The 24,386-nt window shown below is 41.2% G+C and overlaps 3 protein-coding genes across 6 annotated transcripts in view; 1 reads left to right on the top strand and 2 right to left on the bottom strand.

Annotated features, from left to right (window-relative positions):
* Window positions 1–215: 215 nt before the first annotated feature.
* LOC140312764 (cytochrome c) overlaps window positions 216–24,386 on the bottom strand; it is a 299,923-nt gene continuing 275,752 nt past the window's right edge. Inside the window, exons 1-3 of one of the 4 annotated variants that reach the window (XM_072390565.1) lie at window positions 3,101–3,208; window positions 1,576–1,750; window positions 216–1,412 (exon numbers count right to left, since the gene is read on the bottom strand). In XM_072390565.1, the coding sequence (XP_072246666.1) occupies window positions 1,267–1,412; window positions 1,576–1,744 (315 nt within the window). In that variant the 5' untranslated portion in view covers window positions 1,745–1,750; window positions 3,101–3,208 and the 3' untranslated portion in view covers window positions 216–1,266. Of the gene's footprint in view, window positions 1,413–1,575; window positions 1,753–2,391; window positions 2,546–3,100; window positions 3,209–24,386 lie in introns of those variants that run through there. The other 3 variants (XM_072390566.1, XM_072390567.1, XM_072390564.1) reach the window with 3 other exon arrangements.
* rbm45 (RNA binding motif protein 45) lies at window positions 7,410–14,600 on the top strand. Its single transcript, XM_072390558.1, has 11 exons — window positions 7,410–7,723; window positions 9,557–9,679; window positions 9,826–9,952; window positions 10,092–10,217; window positions 10,375–10,545; window positions 11,556–11,685; window positions 12,687–12,780; window positions 12,929–13,086; window positions 13,295–13,370; window positions 13,448–13,586; window positions 14,130–14,600. Exons 1-10 carry the CDS (start codon window positions 7,448–7,450, stop codon window positions 13,562–13,564), a joined length of 1,398 nt encoding a protein of 465 aa, XP_072246659.1. The 5' UTR covers window positions 7,410–7,447; the 3' UTR covers window positions 13,565–13,586; window positions 14,130–14,600.
* zc3h15 (zinc finger CCCH-type containing 15) lies at window positions 15,726–23,555 on the bottom strand. The gene is made up of 11 exons (XM_072390557.1): window positions 23,327–23,555; window positions 21,194–21,295; window positions 20,963–21,065; window positions 20,624–20,776; window positions 19,550–19,641; window positions 18,692–18,874; window positions 18,158–18,238; window positions 17,963–18,028; window positions 17,765–17,875; window positions 16,817–16,952; window positions 15,726–16,666 (listed from the first exon to the last, which is right to left on the bottom strand). Exons 1-11 carry the CDS (start codon window positions 23,399–23,401, stop codon window positions 16,467–16,469), a joined length of 1,302 nt encoding a protein of 433 aa, XP_072246658.1. The 5' UTR covers window positions 23,402–23,555; the 3' UTR covers window positions 15,726–16,466.

Below are 24,386 nucleotides of genomic sequence, written 5' to 3'. Positions count from 1 at the left end.
ATAGGTGTGTTCAGATGCTGACTTTTTAATAAAAGTTGGTTTAATAAGATAAATTGATCAAATAGTATCAGGGTTCCCTAAATATCTTTGACACAAAGATCATGAAACAGTTTCAGAGATAATAAATGTTCTGTTCTTATGGTTATTTACTAAAAAAGCAAACACACCGTAAGTTGTTGTAATATGAACACCTTGAATTGAAGAAACGAGCCATCTTTTCACTTCAGAAGTTTTCCTTTAATTGATCCTTTAACCTTTCTGTCCACAACCAGACAACATAGCTACCACATTGTGATCAGAACACAGATTACAGTAAAATAAATTAAACCGACGCCCTTTTCAAGCCTGTGAAACCAGGTAAATAAAATCTTTCACTCCAGATGTTGCCCTGACTTCATACCACTGTAGCTCCACAACATTCTTAGACATGGTGATTGTATGCCATCTGATTTCACACTGTACCTCAGCGTGGGTGGTGGCTTCAAAGGCAGCAATAAATATAAGTATACACTCCACACTTTTTAGCTGTGAAGACGCCAAAAACAGTGCGTTACCTGTAGCGTGATTTTCAAGAACTTAAAGTGTGATGCCAGGCAGGGGTAAAAAAAAATCAAATTAAAATAAAAGAAGGAAAAGAAACGGGAGCTCCGAGGGGCGGCTTCAAGTGTAACAGAGCACAAAAGGACGTATTGTTCACGTTCAGTCTGAAAACGTAACAGCATTCATGTCAAATGAACGTTTCCTTTAGAAACTCCACTTGGCATGAACACTGGGGCCAAATTGAGAGTCGGCACCAAATATCCCATCTTTTCCACACTGAATCACTCTGCTGCAGCTGATATTAAGAGAACTTTTTCTTTTTTTTTAGCAGTTACAGTTTAAAATTCAAGTTAATGGCGATAGCAAGCTGAAGTATCAGACATGTTGTCATGGTGAACAGAATGAAGTGAGAGGGCAAGATAACCCATCATAACAAGCAGTTTCAAAATGTATGATTAGTACATGTTAGGACAGATTCAAAGCGTTGAAGTTTTTTTGTTTTGTCACTTGAACGATCGCTCACCGTCTTTGAAGTGACGCTTGCTGTGAACTCACAGATTCACGTCAAGAGCCAGCTTTTCAAATCACAGCATGAATTAACTTTCTGTACAAATGACCAAACATGCAACCAGATTTTTAACAATTGAGGGCAAAAAAAAAAAAAAAAACTAAACAAAAAAAAAAACCAATAAAATAACATTAAATCTTCATATTTGTATGATTTCTTCATGACGTTGAGGACTTGAGGTATGCAATGAGGTCCTGACGCTCTCCCTTCTTTTTGATGCCAGCGAAGATCATTTTAGTTCCAGGAATGTACTTCTTGGGGTTCTCCAGGTATATCATCAGGGTGTCATCACCCCATATGATACCTGCAGGTAAATAAGAGGAGACAAGAGTGAATAAAGTAAAACTTTAAAGGGAGACTTGCTAGATCATTAAGAAACCACATGTCCAAGACCAGCAACAATGATGCAATCGTGCATCATAACTTCCTGGAGCACAAAATTACTCTGAAACCTCAGCTGAACTGACCTTTGCTCTTGTTGGCATCTGTATAGGAGTAGCCCTCTGCCTGTCCAGTCTTGCGTCCAAACAGACCCCAGAGGTTGGGTCCCACCTTGTGCTTGCCCCCTTCCTCAACAGTGTGGCATTGAGCACACTTCTGGACGAAAGCCTTCTTTCCCTTGCCAATGTCACCCATAATCAGCTGAGGAGAACACAAAAAAATAAACGGTAAACATGTATTACTATATTACTAATCTGTGCAGACGCAAACATTGAGACTAAAGTTTAGGACAGATCTTCATTCAATACTTCCACTTTTGATATAAGTAGAGGCTCTGTGCGCCATCTTGTGAAGGACGTTTGAGGTGACAAGTCTTTCTGCTTTCTGTCTTTAAGCACCAGTCAAGCAAGGACGCCATAGCACCGTGCACTGGCACCCTGCCCGGGTTAATTCAGGGAAACCCGGCAGGAGGGCGTCACAGAAAACGACCATAGTTCTGCCATTAAACTCGGGTTACTCAGGTGCCAAGTTTACGAAGTAAATAAGGTTAGGCTAGGTATAATAGTATAACATCAGGGGGCCGACAGGTTTAACTTGTAGCTCTCAGGGAGGGAAGCCAACACTAATGAACTTATAGGATGTTTTAATGATACGTGGCTTTCTAAACGACCTGTTGGCGTTGTGTCAGAAAACTACAGAGTAACTAACACGATATAAGCTTGAGCTTGCCTTCTGCCTTATCAATATATTCTAAAAATGTCGACGCTAATATCGTTAGTTTTCAGCCTATATTAAATGTGTGTTACTGGGGAAGAGTTTAAACGCAACACCACCCTACTCACCTTACCAAGGGTCTTGTGACCTTTGTAAAACTGAGTCAAACGCCCTTGAAAAAGTAGTATTCAACATATACTATCCGCAAAACCACGAATAACTGTTGAATATTATTGATAAAAGCCTTAAGGTCTACAGCCAAGTCTTAAAGGACCGCTGCAGATGCTAGCGTCTGGGTTACGTAACATCTAACGGTGATTTTCTCATCATCTACCTAAAAGAAGGAAAAGCAACGTTAATAAGCAGGGAGTTAATGAGGTACTCAAGCCCACACTTTAAGTTTTGCACAGTAAAGCTGACTAGCTATGAGCTTAGCGCGGTCGGACCAGTTCGCTGGTGAGATTAGCCGGGGATGCTTCTCCCAACAAGGCTGTCAAGGATGCTTCAATGTCGCTGTCCAAATAGTGGACTTGGGGCTCCTTCAACAGCTAATACATATTTATATGTGTTCAGGAGACAGGATAAACTCCAGATAAAAAATCAAACATCGATTCAATGAAAAGAATATCTGCTGCATAACTCTCCTATAACGGTCTGAGTTACTTAACCATTGTGCTACACGCAAAAAGAGCAACCGAGCAATTCACCAACATGGCAGCTAACGGTAAGCCGCACGACCGTTTCCTTTTCCTCCTCTGCTTAAATTCGAACAAAGACTCACACACTCTGTCTTTTCAATATCTTAATGAAATATAAAGCATTTAAAAAAAAAATTACCTTTTAGTTTAAAATATGCCGGGTTAAAATCACTCAGACGTGGGAACGACCAGCTTCTCTCAGCCGACAAGCAGTTTCTGGCGGGCGTAAGGAAGGTCACTCCACTTTAGAGGCACCGGCTTTTTACGTCATTACCAGTCACGTGCTAAAAGATTTCGTATACCCTTATGCTGCATTCAGGGACATTTGGGATTTCGAAAGTTAAGGAACGATGGGTAAAAAATAGGAGATATTTCGAGAACATAACTTTTGTGGCTCTTAAATAATCAAATTATTCAATTGAACAGACGAGTTATCTATATGTTGATAATAGAGAAACAACTCAAACAAAAGCAAACCCAAAGGCAGCCTTATTTTTCCAAATTCATCTATTGAAAACCCGGTTATCGAAAATGATGTAATTTAGGTTAACTTTGTTTCCGAGTAATTCTGAATGCACCATAAATCCTTACGTGTATATTTAAATCGGTCAGTGCCATTTTTTACAAAGACGTGTTACTTAATCGTATTTTATATATTGCAGTTCATGCAGAAATGGTTTACTTTACATACAGAGTTGTCTTAGTTGATATATTAATCATAATGTTGCCAATCTGTTGTTAATCCAATTCGATGGGAGACAAGGATCCAAGGAAACAAGTAAAAGTTTTGGTATGTGAAAACACATCTTGTGCATTCCACAGCTTCCATTGTGGAGCTAGAAAACCGGCACCTGCTGGAATATTCTCCCAGTTTCTGTGGACTAGATGAGGGGAAACAGTTTGTCATTTGTTTATAAGTGTATCTAGACTAAACTATTTTAGGTGGATGTTTACCCTTATATATGAAGACTTTGGTAGTTAAGGCTTTTATATTATCTGAAGACCAGAAGGAAATAGAAGGAGAAGAGATATATAAAAGTCTTATTGAAATGCTTATGTAGCCTTAGATGGAGCTTTTTTATGATTTAAAATATACATTTATTTGCTTTTATCATAAAAAGAGTATGTATCACAAATAAAAGTCTATAATCTGATTTTGTATTCTATTTATTGTAAAATTATATATATTTTACTGTTTATAGTACTTCCTTACATCTTATATCTTTGAATTGCAAGAAAAGTTTTGATTTCACTGAAAAAGAAATAAAAAAGAAATCTTTAAAAGAAATTCAGATAACCAAACTAACAAAATAAGTCTGACAACCAAAATCTTTCATAACATCTGTTCTCACAACACTTCTCAGCTTTGTCCCTTTGGCCTTGGTTAGTGAATAGTACTTAAGTGCTACTAACTTAAACTTTAACCCCTCAATATATGAAAAGAGATTAAATTACTGGTGTAATAAAAGTTAGATATAAAAGAAAGCAAGTCTCAAATGAGCAGGTTTTGTGCTGGTGTTGAAGGTGACCCAACAGTAAAAGCTGAAGGCAGGTGGCTGTAAAAATTTATTTAGAAATATATATGTGTATCAAATACAAAGAGAAAGGCTGACATTTGATTGATTGAATTTACATCAGTGTCACAGTCATAATAATTCTAACCTCCTATGTCTTTCAGTGCTCATTTACAGATGCACCTTCTCTTGTACAAAAACACATTCAAAGTATTTTAAGTACCAAATAATAAATTAAAAGCAGGAGCAGCCTTTAAAAAGACCTAACTCCGATTATTGTTCTGAGGTTTGTGTGACAACTCTTTAATACGATTGTTCAAGGTACTTAGCAGGTAGATTATTACGAGCAACTTGGCAGACTTGTCTCCAAGTATCTTCTGTCTTTCCGTGTAATCCCAGATTGAGAAAAGCACGAGCAGCCTTTAAAAAGACCTAACTCCGATTATTGTTCTGAGGTTTGTGTGACAACTCTTTAATACAGTTGTTCAAGGTACTTAGCAGGTAGATTATTTCGAACAGCTTGGCAGACTTGTCTCCAAGTATCTTCTGTCTCTTTGTGTAATCCCAGATTGAACAATTGTGTTGAGGTCAGGGCTCCGTAACCACCAGACCATCTGTTGCAGGATCCCTTGTGCAACCATCCATTAAAAATAGGTCTTTATAACTCTTGCTATGTTCTGAATGATAATGATCATTTTGATGATAACGGGACGATGAACAGGAACAAAAACAGTATTTTACACCCATGTTTGTAATGTCTAACTTGTAAACACAGCACAATCATATGTTTATATATTTATCATCTTAAAACAGGTTTTTCAGATGCATAAATTCTCACTGGAGCGACACCTTTCCATGGCGGAGATGGGGGGCCATTCATGTTACGTCTGGGTCAAATCCAAAACAGGGACGGTGTCTGCTTGCTTGTGTCCTTCAGAGTACATTGAAATGATCGCCTCGATTCTCATTTTAATAAACATGAGTTAGTTACAAAACCTTTCCCAACTGCATTTTATAACGTTCAGAAATGCAGTTGCGTCTCTTGTACAGTAGATGGCAGCAAACGCAACTATCTTTACACAAGGGTTGAAGTTTTTCACACATCGTCTGCACATAGAAGAAATAAAATCAAATAAGAGAGGTACGTTTTATATTAATCATGAATCCCTTTTCAGAAACTGGGTGTTTCTGCAGCTAAACGCATTTTTAGAGGTGAAAGAAGTATTCATCACTTAAGAAGTAAATCCTGTTTTTCATATGAATCCAAAAAGAGGTTGGTTGCTGCAACCTTTCTGTCGGTTTTGAATCATGTTGATGTTTTGAACATGCACGTCTCGTCTCAGTCGCGTCATGCTCTTGATACTCGGTATCACGGGGATCTCTCGCTGCTCATCACTGTTCTTTATACCAACGCGTTGAATGATCCTCCTCGTCAATACGTAGGCTAAGAAACTGGCATATTCTTGTTTACAAGGCTGCTCTTGGTCTACTTCTATCTTACCTCTCAAACTTCCTCTACCTGAAGATTTCAGGGCCTTGTAGCGTTCGTTTACACGATTAATTATTATTCCAAGGGTATGAACTGAGATGGGGGGAAATCCTTTCATGTGCTGCTGCCTTTGCCTGGAACGAACTGCAAAAAGACTTAAAACTTCATGACATAATCCCACTCGAGGCTTGTGAAAAAATGCTGGATGACTTGGAGGCTGATACATCTGTTTGTTACTCATTAGAATTTTATACATCGGTCTGTTCTTGCGTCTGTCTGTATAAATTTTCATCTCTGTGCTGCTGTCCAGGCCAGGACACTCTTGAAAAAGAGATTTTTAATCTCAATGAGGCTTTTCCTGGTTAAACAGAGGTTAAATGAATAAATAAAATAAAAGTAAAAGTACAGCTACCGGTACATCGGTGTAGAAATACTCGATTACAAGTAAAAGTAATGAATGAAAATGTGTGCTACAAAATATGGTGTTAAAGTTGAAAAGTAAGAGTAAGGAGGCATCATTCAAACACAAAGTATCCACAGCATGGTTGGTTTGTTGGAGGATGAGCACAAAGTTTTTCATACAGGAACTCCAAGTTAACATTTTGAGCTCCGAAGTTATTAAGATTATTAGAAGCCATGAATCAGCGGTTAATTTTAAAGGTTGTGGCTGTATAATCTTTACATTTTAATAAATAAAACAAAAAAGCTGTCAAATAAAGGTAGCAGGGCAGATTTTCACACATTTTCAGTCCAGTCTTTGTTCCTGACCATTTTCAGAGGAATGTGTTTTTTATTTTGCTTAAATTTTGTTTATTCCACTGAACACTGACCTGTGAATCATTCAAGCATAAAAAAGCACCTAACTCAAGGGATGAACCGGTGTTGTGTCTACATAAAACAGACAACTTAGCAAAGAACACATTTTAAATGGTATCTTTAAGGAGTTTGTTACAAATCATGTTGTTGCCATTTCTTTAGTTGCATCAACAAAAAAGTTCTAGAGGTAACACAGTTTCATAAGTTAAAGCAGTTTTTCTATTTGTGCTGTCATGAACTTTAACATTTAACATGCTAACTGAGGCCTGTAGAGTCTGAGATGTATCTCTTGGGTTTTTTGTAGTTTCTCGGAGTTTCTCTCAAATATTTTCGACATTGTGAATAATCTTTCTCTCTGTAGAATGATGGACTCCAAATAGTTTGGAAATGACCTTGTAACCCTTCCCAGATTGATGGGCAGCAACAATCTCATATAAATTGCAACAACAGTTTCATGTATATTGTCTCAGGAATTTAACCAGCCTGAGGAAAAGTTATGCTTAGCTAAGGTAAAGAATAAGCGTAGTATGAGTTTCATAAATAAACGATGGGCGGTTGTTGGATTTGTTTTTCAAAGGCATAATTCCGAGTTGAAACAGGAATTTCCGAGGCGCACTTGAAGGCTGCACCTACGACTGAGCAGCATTCGCAGGAAGAACAAGCAAAGATGGAGGAATACCCGTCAAAACAAGTGCCCGAAAACCTCGACGACCCTCCCAACAGCCGACTGTTCGTGGTCGCGAGTCGGTGTGTAACCGAAGATGAGCTTCGGGAAAGCTTTTCTAGATTTGGGGACATTCAGGGTGTTTGGGTGGTCAAAGACAAGCAGACAAAGGAGTCCAAAGGTATCTGCTATGTGAAGTTCGCCAGGTCCTCTCAGGCCTGTTTGGCCATGGAAGAAATGCACGGAACAGTGTTGTTGGAAGGGACTAAACCTATAAAGGTAGGTTTCATGACAAAGCCAACAAGCAGTTATGTCTACAGAAGCAGAGCTTTCTGTCGACGTTTGTATTGCGTTGCTTTTAGCTGAAGCGGTCGTCTCCTCCTGCTAACATGCTAGCAACAAGAGGCGTTAGCGTGTTTACAAATTCTACATTTTCAGCTTTCTAATGAAGTCCAGCCAGTTTTAACACCTGATAATGGTGTGTTTTAATTAATTATTTACCAACTCACTTCGACCGAGGTGAAATGATGTTTCATTGTGGTAGATTCAGGCATGAAAACCGAGTGTTGTTGCAGGAGGGCGTGTTTGGGCTTTCATGAGACCACCATCCGACACGGCGTCCATTCTTTTTGGGATCCGGAGCACCTTAAGACTAGGCCAATATTACCACATATTTCTGAGACCTTTATTCTTCTTTCTGAGGGTTGATGAGCAAGTAATGCCATTCAGATAAATGATGAGCTTTAGACCTGGTCTAAATACTTTAGACTGAACAAATCTGGACTAAGATCATTCCTGAGATAAGGAGTGGACAAACAGGATCCACTTGTAGAACTGGAACTTAAAATCCCTTTACAATAAGCAGCACATTGTATGTTTTGACAAGCTGCCGCAGCTGAGAATATAGATGTTGTAATTATGCAGTGAAATACTGGAAAAAAACGTGCATATTTCTGCAGTATTTCAAAGAAACTTTGAACGAAGTGCTATTATATTTAGTGTTATTTTGTTTGTAGTTCAATGACCTCATTCTGTGTTCAGTGAGTGAAATCTCGTCTGTGTTGAGCTTGAGGTGCATTGAAGGCAGGTTTAATGTCTGCAGCAGCTGGCTGGTGATTTTCAATAAAAGACAATCTGCATCTGGATTTGTTGAACTTCAGCAGTGAGAATGTTTTTTGGTAGTTTTCCACCCATTAGTGATACTGACTTGAAGTGCTCTGCCAATAATGTATCAGACTGTAGGTCAAGCTAATCATGAGTGGGTGCATTATCCACAATGCAAGTGATCGGCTGTGGCTTCTTTCTGCGTTGGCATGTGTGTGAGAAGGTTATCCTGCAGCTGGCTTCAAAGAAACTGCAAAGCAGAGTCACCAAACACTGATAAACTCACCATATGAGGATGATTTACTGTCACAAAGCTGGCTTTGACTGCTCCATCCCAGGATGTGTAAAAAAAGGCCTCATGGCTGCTTCAGCTTATCTAGTAAAGCTTCACATGTCCATGCTCTTTCTTCATCCGTCAAGTTAATGTCGTTTTCTCCGTGTTACGCCTGGAAATGGCATTTCAAGTTATAATCCGAGCACACAGCTCTACCACTGACACCAGTAAATAAATACCTGTAAGTCTTGTGAAACACTCTGCATCCTGTATTAATCTTTCTTTTCTTAGTGTGAGATGATATTTTTGAGGCTAACTCGCGTCTCTGAAACCGTCAGCCATCATCCAGGGAGGCTTCACACATGAAGCGTTTAAACCAGATGGTCTTTGATCACGTTCATGTGGACATTATTAGCTCTAAATGCTGGCTTATAACACCCAGCGACTGTCTGTTTCAGGTTAACTCACTGGATTCATTGTCTGTATTTCTGAATGTGTGACTGGGTTGTTTGTGTTCATTTACTTTCTCTCTGTGGTTGTTTGTGTTCATTTACTTTCTCTCTGTGGTTGTTTGTGTTCATTTAGTTTCTCTCTGTGGTTGTTTGTGTTCATTTAGTTTCTCTCTGTGGTTGTTTGTGTTCATTTAGTTTCTCTCTGTGGTTGTTTGTGTTCATTTACTTTCTCTCTGTGGTTGTTTGTGTTCATTTACTTTCTCTCTGTGGTTGGTTGTTTAGGTGTTTATTGCTCAGTCACGAAACTCAACAAGACACAGAGACGTTGAGGATGAGGAGCTGACCAGGATTTTTGTCATGATTCCCAAAACCTTCACAGAAGAAGACCTCAAGGACACATTCAAAGTAACTACACCATTGTGTAGCTTTGCCACACACATGAATGTTTATACATTTTGGCCTTAAACAGCCATCTGTTCCCACCTCTTACATGGATAAAGACATTAAAAGCCAAATAACGCCTTCTTGTTTCCCTCGTTTATCCCTCTCAGGAGTATGGCGATATTGAGTATTGTGTGATCATCAAAAATAAGTTCACAGGGGAAAGTAAAGGACTGGGTTACGTGAGATACTACAAACCCTCCCAAGCTGCACTCGCAATAGAGAACTGCGACAAAAGTAAGTCTGTTATTATTTTATTGGTTCATTAAAAGCAAGCAGCAGCACAAAGAAGGAATAATGGACTCTAAATATCTCGATACAATGAACTTATAGTAACGTTTCAGATGTGTGTTGAGCTCATGTTTGCTGTCATTAGCTTACAGAGCCATCCTGGCTGAACCTCGCACCAAAGCAAACACATCAGAAGATTACTCAGGAGGAGGAAACAGAGGGGATTACGCCAACAGTGCCGACTCCATGAACCAGTACACCTTCCCTATGGGTATGCATGTAGTTTACACCCTCTTCCCCGAAGAAAAGAGTTTAAAAAAAAAAGCTTGAACTGGTCATAAAATGGCAACAATCTTGTTTTCAAAGCAGAATTCGAATGATCGCCTCCACATATGTTGCCTTAGACCTTTTGCTGTTCCTTTGTACAGCTGACCATGGGAACTACGGCGTCATGGACTACCGCTCTGGTGACTTCACACGCTCTGTGATGATGTCGACCCGGGCTGCGCTTACCCAGGAGCAGATCTTTGCTTTGTTTGACATCATCCCTGGCATGGAGTACTGCGAGCTGCAGAGAGACTCTTATGGAAATAGCAAAGGTAAGAAGAGAGTTTGGGCTTCAGACGTCTGAGATCCAAAAGTAAATTAAGGCAAATTTACAAAGTAAATGGTGAGATTCAGAGCAGTGCCTTCAAGCTTGTGTTCTTTCTGGAGAAGCAGCTGCTAATCTGCAGGAATCATACAGCTGGATACACGTCACGTGGTTTTAAACTTTAAGCTCCACGGAGCGCTGAATCTTTCGTGCTGTCAGGCTTCCCACAGACCACAGCAGTGTCTTTGCGCAGTCGTTACCTTTAGTTCCGCAGCTGCAGTCACTCTCATGTGCAGCTCCCACTCTTTGAAGCAATGATTGTCCTCCTCAGTTAGCAGGAGGACTCCAGCAGGTTTTTGTCACCTGGCACATGAGAGTTGCTGCTTCTCAGCTGAGCTTTTACAGTAGTTGTACCTGATTTTCATGGGTTGTTCAGACACTAACAACTATAACGTGACAAGTTTAAACTTCACATAAGACTCGCAAACAGTGAATCTAATCTCCACTTATCCTTTACTCTGCGTAATAAAGAAAACCCAGTTTCCAAGATTCATCCGGTCCCAAAAAGTCATCTGCAACTCCAAAATAAACCATTAAGATGAATAATTCATATTAAACTATTTGGAATTAAATGTAGTTGCTATTTGATGATCTTCTACACCTATTAGATCCCCACAGCTTTGTTTGGTGTTAGATCTATTGAATAAAAATAGAATAAAATCCATCCTGTTGTCGGCACACTTCCGGTGTAAAACGTCTCCGTCTTTGTGTTATTACGGAATTAAGCTGCAGTTTCCTTCAGTATCTTTCCCGCTTTTTAAATCCAACTTCAGCTGCAGAACTCCTTTAAAGGTGCCTCCAGCTGTTTTTAAACGGTCTGAAGCGCTGAAAATAATAACTCAGACTGAAACTGTGACAGCTCTGTGAGCTCCTCTGAACATCTTGTTCTTTGAGGTGACTCTGAACTGAAAGCATTCCTGGTAGAATAAGTCTTTTCTGTGTGTCTCGTGCTTCCAGGTCATGCTTTGATTCGCTACAGTAATCTTGGATCAGCGGTGTATGCCAAAGAGAAGCTGAATGGCTTTGAGTATCCACCTGGTAACAGACTTGTGGTGAATTTCTTTGATGACGGAGAGGACCGCAGCAGGTACACACTTACACAGAGGCTGCAGAAGTTAGTGAAGGCTTGCCTGTCAAAGCTAATATATGCATTAATTTAAAGAACTGGACTAAAATGCCACTGAAAGTTATCCCAGACCTTGTCTGTACATCCTCTCAGCCACATTTTATTTGTTGAATATTCACAGGTGAATGTGTTTGTGGTCTTCTGTGGGCCACAGTGACCTGGCAGTTGCTTTCCAGAGCACCATGGCAACGATTATATAGTAAGATGGAGGCTATGCTGCATTAACCGGTGTCCTCTGAAGCTGAGGCGGTTTCCCTTAAACAGAGTATGATTAGCTGATCAGGAGTGATTATTTACATGGAAACGCAGCTGAAATCAGTCTGAGCAAATACTTTTGGCAAGGTAGTGCATCTGTTAACTGTGCATGTCTGGTTCTGCTTACATTTAAAATGATCTTAACCTGAGAAACTGTGTTTTGACCATTCTGTGATTGATTTAATGGGGTCTCAAATTGAACCTGACCTGGTTAATGACTATTTCCAAACCCCTGCAGTTATCTTTCCTGATGATTCGGTACAAAAAAGTACTATTTTTGTTACTTATTTTATGCAAATCCATAAGAAAATAACCAAAACAAGGAATGAATCTTTGATAGAATGTGAAAAATCTGCCTCTCCTGGTAGAACTCTGCCCCCTTGTGGTGATTTTAAAGTCCAAAACTACAATGTTCAACTTTAGTGGCTAATTGTAGAGAGAACTTAATGCTTTGTGTTCTGTTTCAGTGCAGAGATGTGCTTTTCAGTCCTTATCCCCCTATGTTTGTATGACATTGTTATGTTAATGGTTCAAGGAAGAGCCCGATGAGTCTTAATTTGTTATGTGAATGTTGAAAAATCTCCTTATTTTTCCACACCAAAGTACATCTGATATAGAAAAGATGTCATAGAATTTAGATTTATGTGTTTGTGTGCACAGTATATGGGAAACCTCTGAAGAACAGCTGTGTGTGTGTGTGTGCGCAGCCCTGTAGGTCGGATGGCGATGCAGTTTGTCGCAGCTCAGATGATGTCCGCTGTGTGGAACGGAGCCTCCAACAGCCAAATGATGAAACCTCCCGTGAGTCCCAATAAATGATGTTAGATTAGTTTTTTGGTCCTAAGACTGATTTCTAGCCAACGTCTGAACAGATGTTCGTCCCATGTAAAGAGTCTTTTGCTAAGATGTGAAAGCGGTGTGTGTTTGACCCTCTGTTTGTCTCCACCAGGGCTACTCGCCTGTGTCTTCAGTCTCTCGCATTCAAACTGACGTCAACCTGCCCCCCCTGAAGAAACTTGCTCCACCTGACAGCAAGAGCAAGGAGCGCTTGTTTGTTGTGTTCAGCCCCAACCCGCTGCCCCCTGAAGTGCTGGAGGACGTTTTCTGGTAAACGTTTTCAAATGAACCTTTAGCCAGAGGGTCAAAGTTCAGTTGATTGTGACTCTTTGGTCTTACGCAGTAAATTGCGCCGGATGAGAACATCACGCTGAGTGGTTGTAAATGTAATCCTGATATAAAAGCAACAGTCAGCATTTACTGCTTTCCAACTAAATGCTATCTTTATTGCTGTGGCTCCTTCTGTCTGTGTCTGCAGTCGCTTCGGTTCCCTCATTGAGGTCCATTTGGTTCCTGGAAGGAAAGTTGGATACATGAAGTATGCAGACAAACAGGTGAGACTCCGACACGGTCTGTCCATGAAACTCAGTCCCCCTCTTCATCATCTTAATGCTCATCTCTTGTCTTGCAGTGTGCAGATGAGGCACTGGCGGTGCTCCACGGTCGGGTCGTTAACGGAGTGAAGATGAAGGTGATGCTGGCTGATCCTCCCAGAGAGGAATCTCACAAACGCCCTCGTACCTACTAGCATGGAGCGGCAGAAACGACCGGTAAGTGTGCAGTCTGCTGCGGGGATTAGCAGTGCGAATACCTGGGCTGGTGTTTCCTATTGGGATGTGTTGTAGACACAGTCAACATGTTCTCTCTGATTCGTGTATACAGCACATTCTCATTCAGGATTGTGTTCGCTGGTGTGAAATGCTGACTAACCACCTGGGAAAGAAATTCTAAAGCTTAATCTCATGAAATGTTATTAAAAACAAACGAGAGACGGCTTGAGTTAATGCTCCAGCTTTATGGCGCCTCACTTCAGTTGTTTGGTGAGGAAGTATAACTGAGCATGCCGACTCTTGGCCCAATACGATGCAATTCAAGGTCAGCAGGAGTGCTGCTGCTCTCTTAAACGTGAAGCCTGGCACCACTCGCTGCTTCTGTGTGCAACACGTTCAGTAAATGCACCGCAGGGCTGCCGTCTCCCACCTGTGCGCTCTCATAGAACTGTTATTTCTTATGAAAGAGTCGCGATGTCAACAGATTTGTGATGACTGTTGTGTCCTTTCCTGTGAGTAACACTGCAGCTTCTTGTCCCCTAGGCGACTGTTGCCATGACACAATGACACCTGACCTGACAGACCGACAGACATCAACACCTTCTCCCGACCTCTGACCGACCTTTGACACCTGTATGACTCACTGCTAGAACAAGCGCAGAGTAGCATCCACTATTACAGTGAAGTCTTACTCCAACTCATTCTGTGAACAGCAACATGTGTCGTTTATGCTTTTTTTATGTCCACAATTTCAGTTTTAACTGACTCATTTATCAACAGGCCTTTTAAAAGGATGTTTTATTTCAAGTTTACAAATTGTCGTTCTTCAAAACCTCCGGCAGTCTGCTGGTGAACTAAAATAGTTGGATTTGTTAAGCTGAACCTGAACAGTTTGGTAGTTCAGATCTGTTCACATCCATTTGTTCTCCCAGTCTGCCCTGTTATCCCACTTCAATGGTGTTCATTCAAGTTTTAATTTTATTTTCTGTCTCAATAAAAATGATTTTCAACACAGCTTTCAGAGCGTCTTGTCTCCTTTTTTTTAACGACTGCTTAGTGGAAAAATAAAAGCCAGAGAATTAAGGTTTTCCCTGTTAAATCACAGGGCGTCCTACGCCGTAATCATGGTAATCCTCAGGTGATGCTGGAGACCACCTCCTCCGTTCAAAGATGGATTTATTTAGCAGTTCGCCTTCACATCCAGGAGAAGGGACAGAGAAGACAGATGGTTTGAGGGAGGAGTCAAAGAAGCCATCTATCAACAGAGGAGGGGGTCTCGGTATCTCTTTCCCAGCACTTACAATGCAGCATTGGCTCTCCTCCCCGGGCAGTTTCACACCCATTCGGACGTTGGATTTTGTGACCAAAGCTTGCTTGTTCAGGCACTGAAACGTACAAACTCCCGTTCAACTACTTATAAGCCGAGGCTTCGGCAAACTGGTTTAGAACTGAAGAACGGCCAAGAAAAAGAAGTCCGGTTGCCCCTATACGAGCTCTAAGGATCACATGGTCTGATCAGATTGTTTCAGTGATTTGATAAAAATGGAGCTCTTTTATGCCGAGTGATAGACTCAATGTGCAAAATTACTCAGAATTACAAGTACCTGCACTCTCACAGCACATTTCTGATTTTTCCAGCTCTCCAAACACGTAAATGCTCATACAGTGCATTTTATTACCTAATTTATGATCACTTTGGGGGCATTTGTGGAGCTAAATGTAAGACTCATAAGACTCGTTCCTCTCCGCTGAGCCACAGCCGGGTTAAGGTGAATAAAGCAAGACGTTTCTGTGACATTGGTAATTCTGGATAAAATGCAAAACAGCTCTTAGGTTTAATGAAAGCAAAAGACAGTTGTTTACATATAAATACGATCTGCTGAAGTTCAATGTTTAATAACCCAAAATTCCTTCAATGACAAGAATTGGCAACAAGCCGAGCTGCTGCCTCACAGACCCAGACTGACATTCGTGTCTTTAGTTTATGTTTTACTAAATTAAGCTTCTAATAAAATAAATTTAGCCAAATTACAACAAACGGATGTGCTCAGTTTAAGAGTTAAAGTTGTAAAACAAAGAATCCGTGAACAGTTTTTAGGTTTTACAGAACTGGGACTTAAACCAAGAAAAGACGTACACTGGATGTGCATTTATTTTATTCTGTTAGGAGCAAACTCATGAGAACATTATTTACATTACGGGGCTGGCAATGAGCACAATTCTGGTCTCAGAGGTGGGGGGGGGGCACATTAAAGAAGAGAGGTCAGGATATTCCCTTCAAAAACGTCCACATCACTTAACAGAGCTTTCACCTCCGCTAAATGAACTCTTGGATCTGTTGAAGGGAAAATCATCTCCTCTAGAATGATTAGAAAGTGCATCTTTAAACTCCTTTTTGGCATGAAAGCAGGTGAACTCATAATCACTCCTCATTTTCCACTTTTTAGAACTAGATTGCAAAAAAGATGATGAATTTACTCAAGTCTTCTGTCACGGTGGAGTCTGACAGGTGCGGTGCTGAAATCCCTCACGCTGTCGCTGAAAATCACCAAATTCAATATTTCACTGATCAGGTGGAGACGCACTGGAAGCCTAAAAGAAGGTTTGTCAAGCAACAAAAAGTGAAACGCAACATCCGCCAAACAATGTTTCAGGGGACACAGCCGTGAAGTTGGCCCCGGCGAAGCCTGACGGACCCAGCTGAGGGCGGGCTGACAGAAAACAGGCAGTGATGTCATGGTATAATCAGGCTTTATTACTGGAGTCTCTGAAAGTTAAAATCATTCAAACGTCTGGTCTCTTTGATGTTTAGCTCCATGCATCCATCAGTCCATCCCTTTGTGCCTTAGTCCGTCCTAACCTCTCCTCACGCGCTCCCCCTCAGTCTTCAAGGCCCAGTGTGTTGAGTTCCTCATCGAGCTCCTCCAAATCTTCTCCTGTGAACAGATTTTCATCCACCGGTATCTCCTCTTCCTCTTCCTCGTCGTCTTCATCTTCCCCTCCTCCGTCCTCCCCTCCACCCTCGGCTCCTGAGAGTCCGTTGGCCTCGGCACCCCCACAGGCTCCGTTGGGCTGCTCCTCTGTAAGTAGGAGGAAGAAACAGCTTGACACTCCTGTTCTGCTTGTTATTCTGTGCATCTGGTTGTGCTTATTTGTTGGTTTTTGAAGAAAATCTACTAAATGGTGACAGAGCTGAGCCCAGCTGCTGAAACCTAAACCTGTTTTCTTACCGGTGTCTGCTTTTGTCTTCTCTTTCTGAGTTCTCGAGGTGAACCGCTCCGTAGATGCTACGGTAATGCCTGTATTGTCGACCTCTTGTGGAACAAAACGGGATAAGTCTATGTCCTGGACATTTGTCGTATCAATCTGAAAATAAAAAGACAGACCACAGGTTCAGACCAGAGGAGACGACTTTGTTACATCCAGCTGTGTGGTGCATGCTGATAGGCTGTCAGTCAGCGCAGAGTATACCCACGTCTAAACCCACTCAGTGTGCGTTACATTCACGAGTGCACTGCCAGTTATTGGTTTCCATAAAGAGGCGACAGCACAATCTGTGACTGGCTCGTACTTGGATGTGATGGTTAGGTTTAGACATGAGAAATGCTGAATACTGTGGCAGGATTCATGCAGACACTATGGACCAACCCCTCACAGTGGGTAGTCCTGGAATATCTGGAATCGTGGCCAAAAATCAGACACAGGCTGCTCCTGCAATTTGATTGGCTGCTTCCTGCGATGCTCCATGAAAAATTTAACTCCCAAAGAGAGAAAAACGTTATGTGGACGCAGAAAGCAACCAGTAAGAGATCCAGTCCAGAGTGGGGCGGACACAAGGTGGCGTTTCAATGTAGCTACATCAGAAGGCTTGTTGGGTGGGACCGACTCCAGTAAAGAAGCAATGGATGGAAGTCCTACTTCTGACCTCATATTTCCAAATGTGAAACTTTTCCAGGATATTTCAGGACCTGCCTGACAACTCTGGAACCAAAATAACTTGTTCAAACAGCACTGTTACCTGATTTTTACTCTGTACCCACGATGCAAACTGAACCAGACTCACTGGATGTGGGTCCACACGTCATTAGTTCCATATGAAGACAAACTAAATAAGCTGTAGGTGGTTTTCATCTGCTCTGAAACAAACTGCCTCCAGTAAATAAATCGTCTAGAATCACCTCTTCCTCAAACTCCTCCTCTGATTCGCTGGCATATCGAGTGTCATCAGCTTCATCGTCGTCATCGTCGACCAGCTCTGGGCGGAACTCGAACACCTCGCGACCGCTCACCTACAGATAAATGAACAGGAACTGTGGATAATACCGCTTTGGAAAGACGACACGAAATGTGCGACACACACAGTAAAGCAGACTCACCACAAGCGATTTTCCAGCCTTAAAGTCAGCCTTCTTCTTCTCCATCTCCTCCCGGGCTTTATCCACCTGTAAATAACAGCCGCCGCTCGTGTCATTTCATGCTGGAATAAAGGTCGTGCGCTTCAGCCCCGAACCCTCAGGAGACCTCAGCTTCTTAAGGAAACTGTCGGCCACCTAAGCCCTGCCCTGACAAACCTTCTCCTGCCTTTTCCTCTTCTTCCAAGCCAGGAAAGTCTCCAGTGTGATCCGAGTTACATCTGCACCCAAAGCTGCACGCTGCGGACAAACACACACACACACGTCAGTCCAAAAAGTGAGTCCAGGAATGTGAGGCTGCCCCCCCCAGGCTCTATCCATCTGCATGTCTTCTGATGTCTCTCACCCATGATATGGTGTCACCAGAGCCTTCAGATTTACTGTGTTACTGACAGCACTTTGGAAGGCATTAGAAACACCTTCACTTATATTTAAATGACTTATATTTAAGTTATGTACACGTTGTTCACTTCTTTCTCCAGAGCTTGTGTGAAAGTAGAAGGCAACATCTGCAGAGGTTAGCTCACCAGAAATGGTTTAAACTCGATATTTTTGACATGAAGTCATTTCTGTGAGTCCTTAAAGTCCAGATGCTTTTTTTTTTTAACACCCTCAGCCTCCAAAGGTCAGAGGCGGATTGTTTTATTTTTAATGACGTCCCCGGAGAGATCACAAGCTGCGTCAGATTCTTACCTCGTTCTCTATCAGTTCCTCCAGCGAGATCTGCTCCTCGGTCTCCTCCTTCTTCTTGTCCTTTTTCAGCACAAAGCCGGGCGGCAGGGCGTGCCGGTACATACAGACGTCACCCCCACCCGGACACACCCAGAACCAGCCGTACTTATTATTCTCGATGGCATCCAGGAAGTACCTGCACACCTGCAAAGAAATAACGGAGAGGGGAACGTTAAATTGGTCGATATGGTTGCCAAGAGACAAACTATTCAACTAAGAACCCCGATCAGAGATTGGTACGACACCAAAATCATTTGAATCTTAATTTCCCTAATCCTGCTCCATGTCAGCTTTCATTAGATTGTTTCCAGCCGTCCTTCGTCGGCATCAGTTTGTCACCCACACACTTCCTGAACTGGCTGACCCAGTCAAATGAGAATGAACTGATCACATCTGACAATTCTGATGGCCAGAACCTGTTAGCACGTCCAAAATCAAATGTGTTAAAGAAGTTATTTATCGTGCCATCAATCTTTGGAACGGTTGCCCACGTAAACTCAACAGCAAAATATCTTTAAGTAGCATTTGAAGATGCACTATTTAAATCTGTGAATAGGGAATGTACTGTAGGAATGTAACAACTTATTTTGAATCATTTCTGGTGTTTATAATGATGTCTACAACGTTTTATTGCTTACATTATCATTGTTAAGTGATTTTTTTGGTTTTGTGGACCTCGGGAAGATTAGCTCGTCCCACTTTGTGTGACAGCGAATGGGGACGCTTTTAACAATAAACATCAACACGGGAAATATCTCTTCAGTTCACGAACACACTGTTTCCCTTTCTGTCCGTTATTCACCATGAGGGCAGACTTACAATCTGAGTTTTGGCTTTCTTCTTCTCAGCCTCTCCGTGCTTTTTGTTGATCACCTCCTCCAGCTTCTTCTCGTCCCAGTTGTCCATGGTGTCTGAAACAAAAGTTATGTTTCTTTAAAACGCACCTTACTGCTTTTCAGTGGGAATACAAACCCGTCTCCTCTTCATCAGATGCATACATTCAGTCCAGATGTTGTGCTATGTTACTCCCAGACATTTTAAATCCATACAATCTCCCACATGTAGGAAAAATTCACAAACAAGCACAAGTAATTAAATCAAATCTAAGCCATAAACCAGCACGCCGGGAAGGGTCGGAGCTCAGTTATCAGCGTGGGAGCAGAAAATCACACCTTAAACATCCTTGTGTGAGCTTGTGCTACGCTGGCTGCTGTGTGCACCTTTTGCTGTGGGACTTGAGGAGCTTGTGGGTATTTTCTAATTGGCTATTAAGGCTGCAGACAAATCGTCCGCACTGTTATTTCTCAGGTAATCAGATCAATGTGTCCTGACACCACGGGGCTCTCCGCATGGGTTGCTATGGTATCGACACAAACGTCAGTAAAAAAACGAACCGCGCTGGTGAAATAACTCCATAACTTTACGCTCATTCCAGCTTTGCCTTATAGAAACGTGTAAAGTGGCAGGAAGCTAATTATTTCAGCATCTGTCCACAGTCAGTTTGTTTTAAATGATGATTCATCAGCAGCAACAGTGTCCCACTCAGTGGCATCAACACACCCCAACATCCAGCCAGAGCACCTCCACTGGCACGAAGGCAGAAAAACGAATGATTTGGCCTGAAATCAGTGTGTGAGTTTTGTGCAGTTGACCCTTTCTAGAACCTGTCTGAATAACACCTGGAAACACCAAAACACAGCAGATCTGTCAAAATTCCAATAAACGGAACCACCAAAGTATACTTAGGGAGCCTTCATCCTATCATCACAATCTCAATCACCCATCAGTTCCTGAAACTGACCGAGTTTGGACCAACTTGTTGATTAAAGGAATTTGTGACATAACTGATGACATCATCCAGCTGTGAACGCAATGAACTGCTGGCACTCTCACCTTTCTCCAGGTCTTCATCTCGTTCATCCACGTAGACACTTCTCTTCTCACATTTCCTCTCCATTGACAGGTCGTGGCTGAACTTGCACTTGTCCCCTTTAGTACACTGGCCCTGCTTAAAGAACGCACACAGCACCGACTTTGGATCAACACCTGCACAGAGGACACAAGAAGGAACGATTAATCATCTTTTTCTTTTTTTACACTACAGGTCAAATTTAAAGCAAAGACAGCCAGCGAACCTTCTGCATTCTTACAGGAAGCGCGGCTCAAATTAAACACCAGCAGCTTTAGCATCAATTACCCCGAAATCTCTTCGGCGGATTCTGTGTTGATTACCTTTGCTGACTTTCTGGGCAGCAACTACAGGTTTAAAGAGCTCGTTGAGTTCATCGAGCTCTTTCTTCTTATCGGTCTTCTTGCCGGTCTTCTCTGCATCGGCCTGGGCAGCATAAAAACACATGAATTGTGGATATATTGAAATGTGTTAGGTGTAAAATGTCAAATTTGCTCCCAAAGGGGTGAGAAAGAATCCGAACAATGAGAAACAGGATGTCTGCTGCCACCCACCTGTCTGGCACTCTGTTGTCCATATTTGACTTGCTGAGTAACATTCTTGATGAATTTCTGCTGCTTGGCCCCTTTCTTGTTCTTCAAGCCAAAAGTCTTGTCCTGAGGGGAGTGAAAAAAGCAAATGTTTGTCAGTTTCATCCTTTAACAACCAACGCCATCCCAAGCACGGGCAAGTTTCTGAATTTAGTTTCATTTGTAAGAAATCAACTAAATTCAGAGGATAAATAAAAATCTCAAAAGGATTTAGATGCTTTAATAACCGGACCCTCATCCTTGTCCCAGTACACGCAGAATGTAACGTGTCTGACGCCATGACGCTGTGGACTGTGCGAGGAAATGATTCTGCTGCTTCTAACTTTCTCTGTGTGCGATCATCACACCTGGAAGCACAGCTGGATTCACTGCACAGATGTTGCCTTTAAGGCACTAGTCAGATGACGCTATGGTTCGTAAAATCAGGATATTTTTAGAGCAGAGCGACACTGAAGAAATGCTTCATGTGGCGTTGAGTTGAAACGTGACGGTAGCTTTTGACGTTTAGTCGTCTGACAAAAGAACCAGAAAAATATGTTAAATAGAAATATAAAGCAACTTTATTGCGATTTCAGCTGTATTAACATACACTTAAAATAACTTTACAGCAGGAGCCGAGGTCCATTTGAGTCTACAAGAGCACGTACGTGCAACTAAATTCTCCCCAAAACCATCCGCAATACCTGGGTGACTTAGTTCAGCTGCAAGAGCTTCAATTTTGTAGAATTTCCTTAGGACTAACGTGTTGACTGACGTTAAAAGCTGAATGAAATGAACAGATGTTGTGTCATTAACTAACAGTTTTCACTCATAGTGCAATTAAGGTTTTGTGAGACTCCTCTTGCAGTGTTACATGCAAATAAAAACTAGATTTACTACACATGTGATAGTCTTAAGGATGAAGCAGCTTCTGCTTTAGTTCTATCAACACCAACACATGGAGGGTGGTTAATGAGCCAATGAACGGATTCCCTGTTGGATTTATCTGGAATAACGGAGCTGATGACGTTTTGAAATCTTTTTCTAATTAAAATTAGAAAACTGTGGAGAAACTAAGCAACCTAAATCAAGGGTACAGCTAGGATGTAACACAGAGTTTGTGGTTTAAACTAAATTAAAAGTAGCAAAATATCCAAAAACAGCTGGATACTATGCGACTTAGAAGTTTTTAGTCTTCAGGCTTTGGATTAGTAAACAATACTGGTAACTATGATTGATTTTTTGGTGCTGTAAACGTGGGATTTATAGGCCTTAGCCTACAACCTTAAAAACAGCCAGTGGATGGCTTACTAAGTGTATAACTCAATGTTGTTTAACCCAAAATATAAACGTGGACATCAGTAACTTCTAATACACCCTGTGCTCTGACAAATCTTTCTCATCTCATGTAAATCCTGCCAGTTATCTTAAACTAAGTCGTTAACCCGGAAAACCATCCAAACAACAGGGAAACGTTATTTAAAGTAAAGGAAACATCTTGTGGCTACAAGAGCTGTTTGGTGACGTTGACATATGGATAAGATAATACTATGGTTATAAGAATTAACCACTGCGTTTTTCGACTTATTCTGACATTCAAAAAAATACAACTAAAGTTTGAATTAGCTTAACATGACGCGCTCTAAGCGACTCAAATCTCCCCAGTTCTGAGCGGCCGATCAGAACCAGGCCCATTACACCACCACCTTTTTATGCAACTACACAACGCTGTTTTTCACATTAAAAATGCTCTGACCTTCTGCTAAAACCACCCTATCATAAACTGCTGACTTAAACCGACCGATATGAACCTTGATCGGAATAGAATGGACACTTGTTTGGCGACACGGCCCTTCCAGCAGCCTCTGACCGCCATACATTTGTCAGATGAACTGGCCTCATGATACCAGGCTACATTTAGACTCAATCACAACCCACAAAGTCTCCATAAGCAGATAGGTTAAATAATCACAATCATTACAGATCATCTGGCACCTGTCCAAAAACGAGAATAACTTTCAACGTTCACTTATTAGCACTTGTATAAGCTTCAGTTAGCGGTATGTCAGCTAATAAGCTAATGCTAAACACCGACATGCTAACTCGTGTAATTTTTACCTCAATAATCTTTTCCTTTTTCTTCTCTTGAGTTTTTTTATTCCCCGTGGCCGGGGCGGGTTTCTTCGGAGGCATGTTGGCTCAGGAATAGCTGTGTACAAAACGCGTGGAGCTGTATGATATTTATTTTAATGAGATGTTTCAGCTGAGATGGCAGCTCCACATTAAGCAGTTGTTGCTAGCACGGCAGCAACGGCGGCGCCTTCTAGGCCACATGTGAGTTGTTGATGTTCTGTGGCGTCACACCGAAATGCATGATGGGTGATGTAGTTTATCATAACGTAAAGTTTCAAACAAAAAAACGACTCATCGCGTTTTAACGTGCTTATTCTTGTTTTCTCTCAGTAAGACAGCAAAAAATCACTTAGTTTATTCATATTATGATCTAAAACAACAATTACGTGAGTTTTTAGTATTATTATTTATATCTAGTTATCAGACATATTGATAATAAAACGTAAATTATCACTTTTTATTATTATCATACCTTTACAACACTGCACGCTGACATTAGTATAAAAAGGAAAGAAATCGTTCGTACAATAAAATTAGAGACAATATATTTGTATTTGTTGTATTTTTATCAGACTGCAGAGTAAACGGAAGTGAGTTTCACTCCAGGTTCGACGTAATTTAATTGCAGTTTTACTGTTTAACCATCAGGTGTCAGTGTTGCCACATCTGCCAGTTGAGGCGAAAGGTACCACAAGAGAGACTGATTAAGATGTCAAGAATAATGAAAATAACTTAAATTCTACAACAAAAACTTAATAACATAGTATGTAAATATTTTGGGAATATTTTAGAAAATCTGGTTTTGATTAATCAGATTTGCAATATATTGATGTGATGTACTTAAGACTCTTTGATTAATAAACATTTTTCTTGTAATTTCTAAAAGTTTATACGCTCATACCACCTCTCTAGAAATAAGTTTCATAAGTTTAATATTTAGATGAATGATTCTGAAGTTTATTCGAGTCAAATAAAGATATAATGAAGAAAAAAAACAGTGGCAGGTGGCGCATAAAAATGTTGTTACACAGCTGCCATCTGGTCT

Source organism: Leuresthes tenuis, unplaced genomic scaffold (assembly GCF_036924035.1).
Source record: "Leuresthes tenuis unplaced genomic scaffold, fLeuTen1.0.hap1 SCAF_8, whole genome shotgun sequence".
NCBI lineage: Eukaryota > Metazoa > Chordata > Actinopteri > Atheriniformes > Atherinopsidae > Leuresthes > Leuresthes tenuis.
Note: the sequence above shows the minus strand (reverse complement) of the source record. Positions and strands in the feature narration are given on the sequence as shown.

Coding starts and splice junctions, on each gene's coding strand:
- rbm45 (XM_072390558.1), top strand. CDS start 7,448: ATGGAGGAATACCCGTCAAAACAAGTGCCCGAAAACCTCGACGACCCT. Junction 7,724..9,556: donor AAGGGACTAAACCTATAAAG/GTAGGTTTCATG, acceptor TTGGTTGTTTAG/GTGTTTATTGCTCAGTCACG. Junction 9,953..10,091: donor AATAGAGAACTGCGACAAAA/GTAAGTCTGTTA, acceptor TGCTGTCATTAG/CTTACAGAGCCATCCTGGCT.
- zc3h15 (XM_072390557.1), bottom strand. CDS start 23,401: ATGCCTCCGAAGAAACCCGCCCCGGCCACGGGGAATAAAAAAACTCAA. Junction 21,296..23,326: donor AAAAGGAAAAGATTATTGAG/GTAAAAATTACA, acceptor CACTCCCCTCAG/GACAAGACTTTTGGCTTGAA. Junction 18,239..18,691: donor AGGAACTGATAGAGAACGAG/GTAAGAATCTGA, acceptor GTTTGTCCGCAG/CGTGCAGCTTTGGGTGCAGA.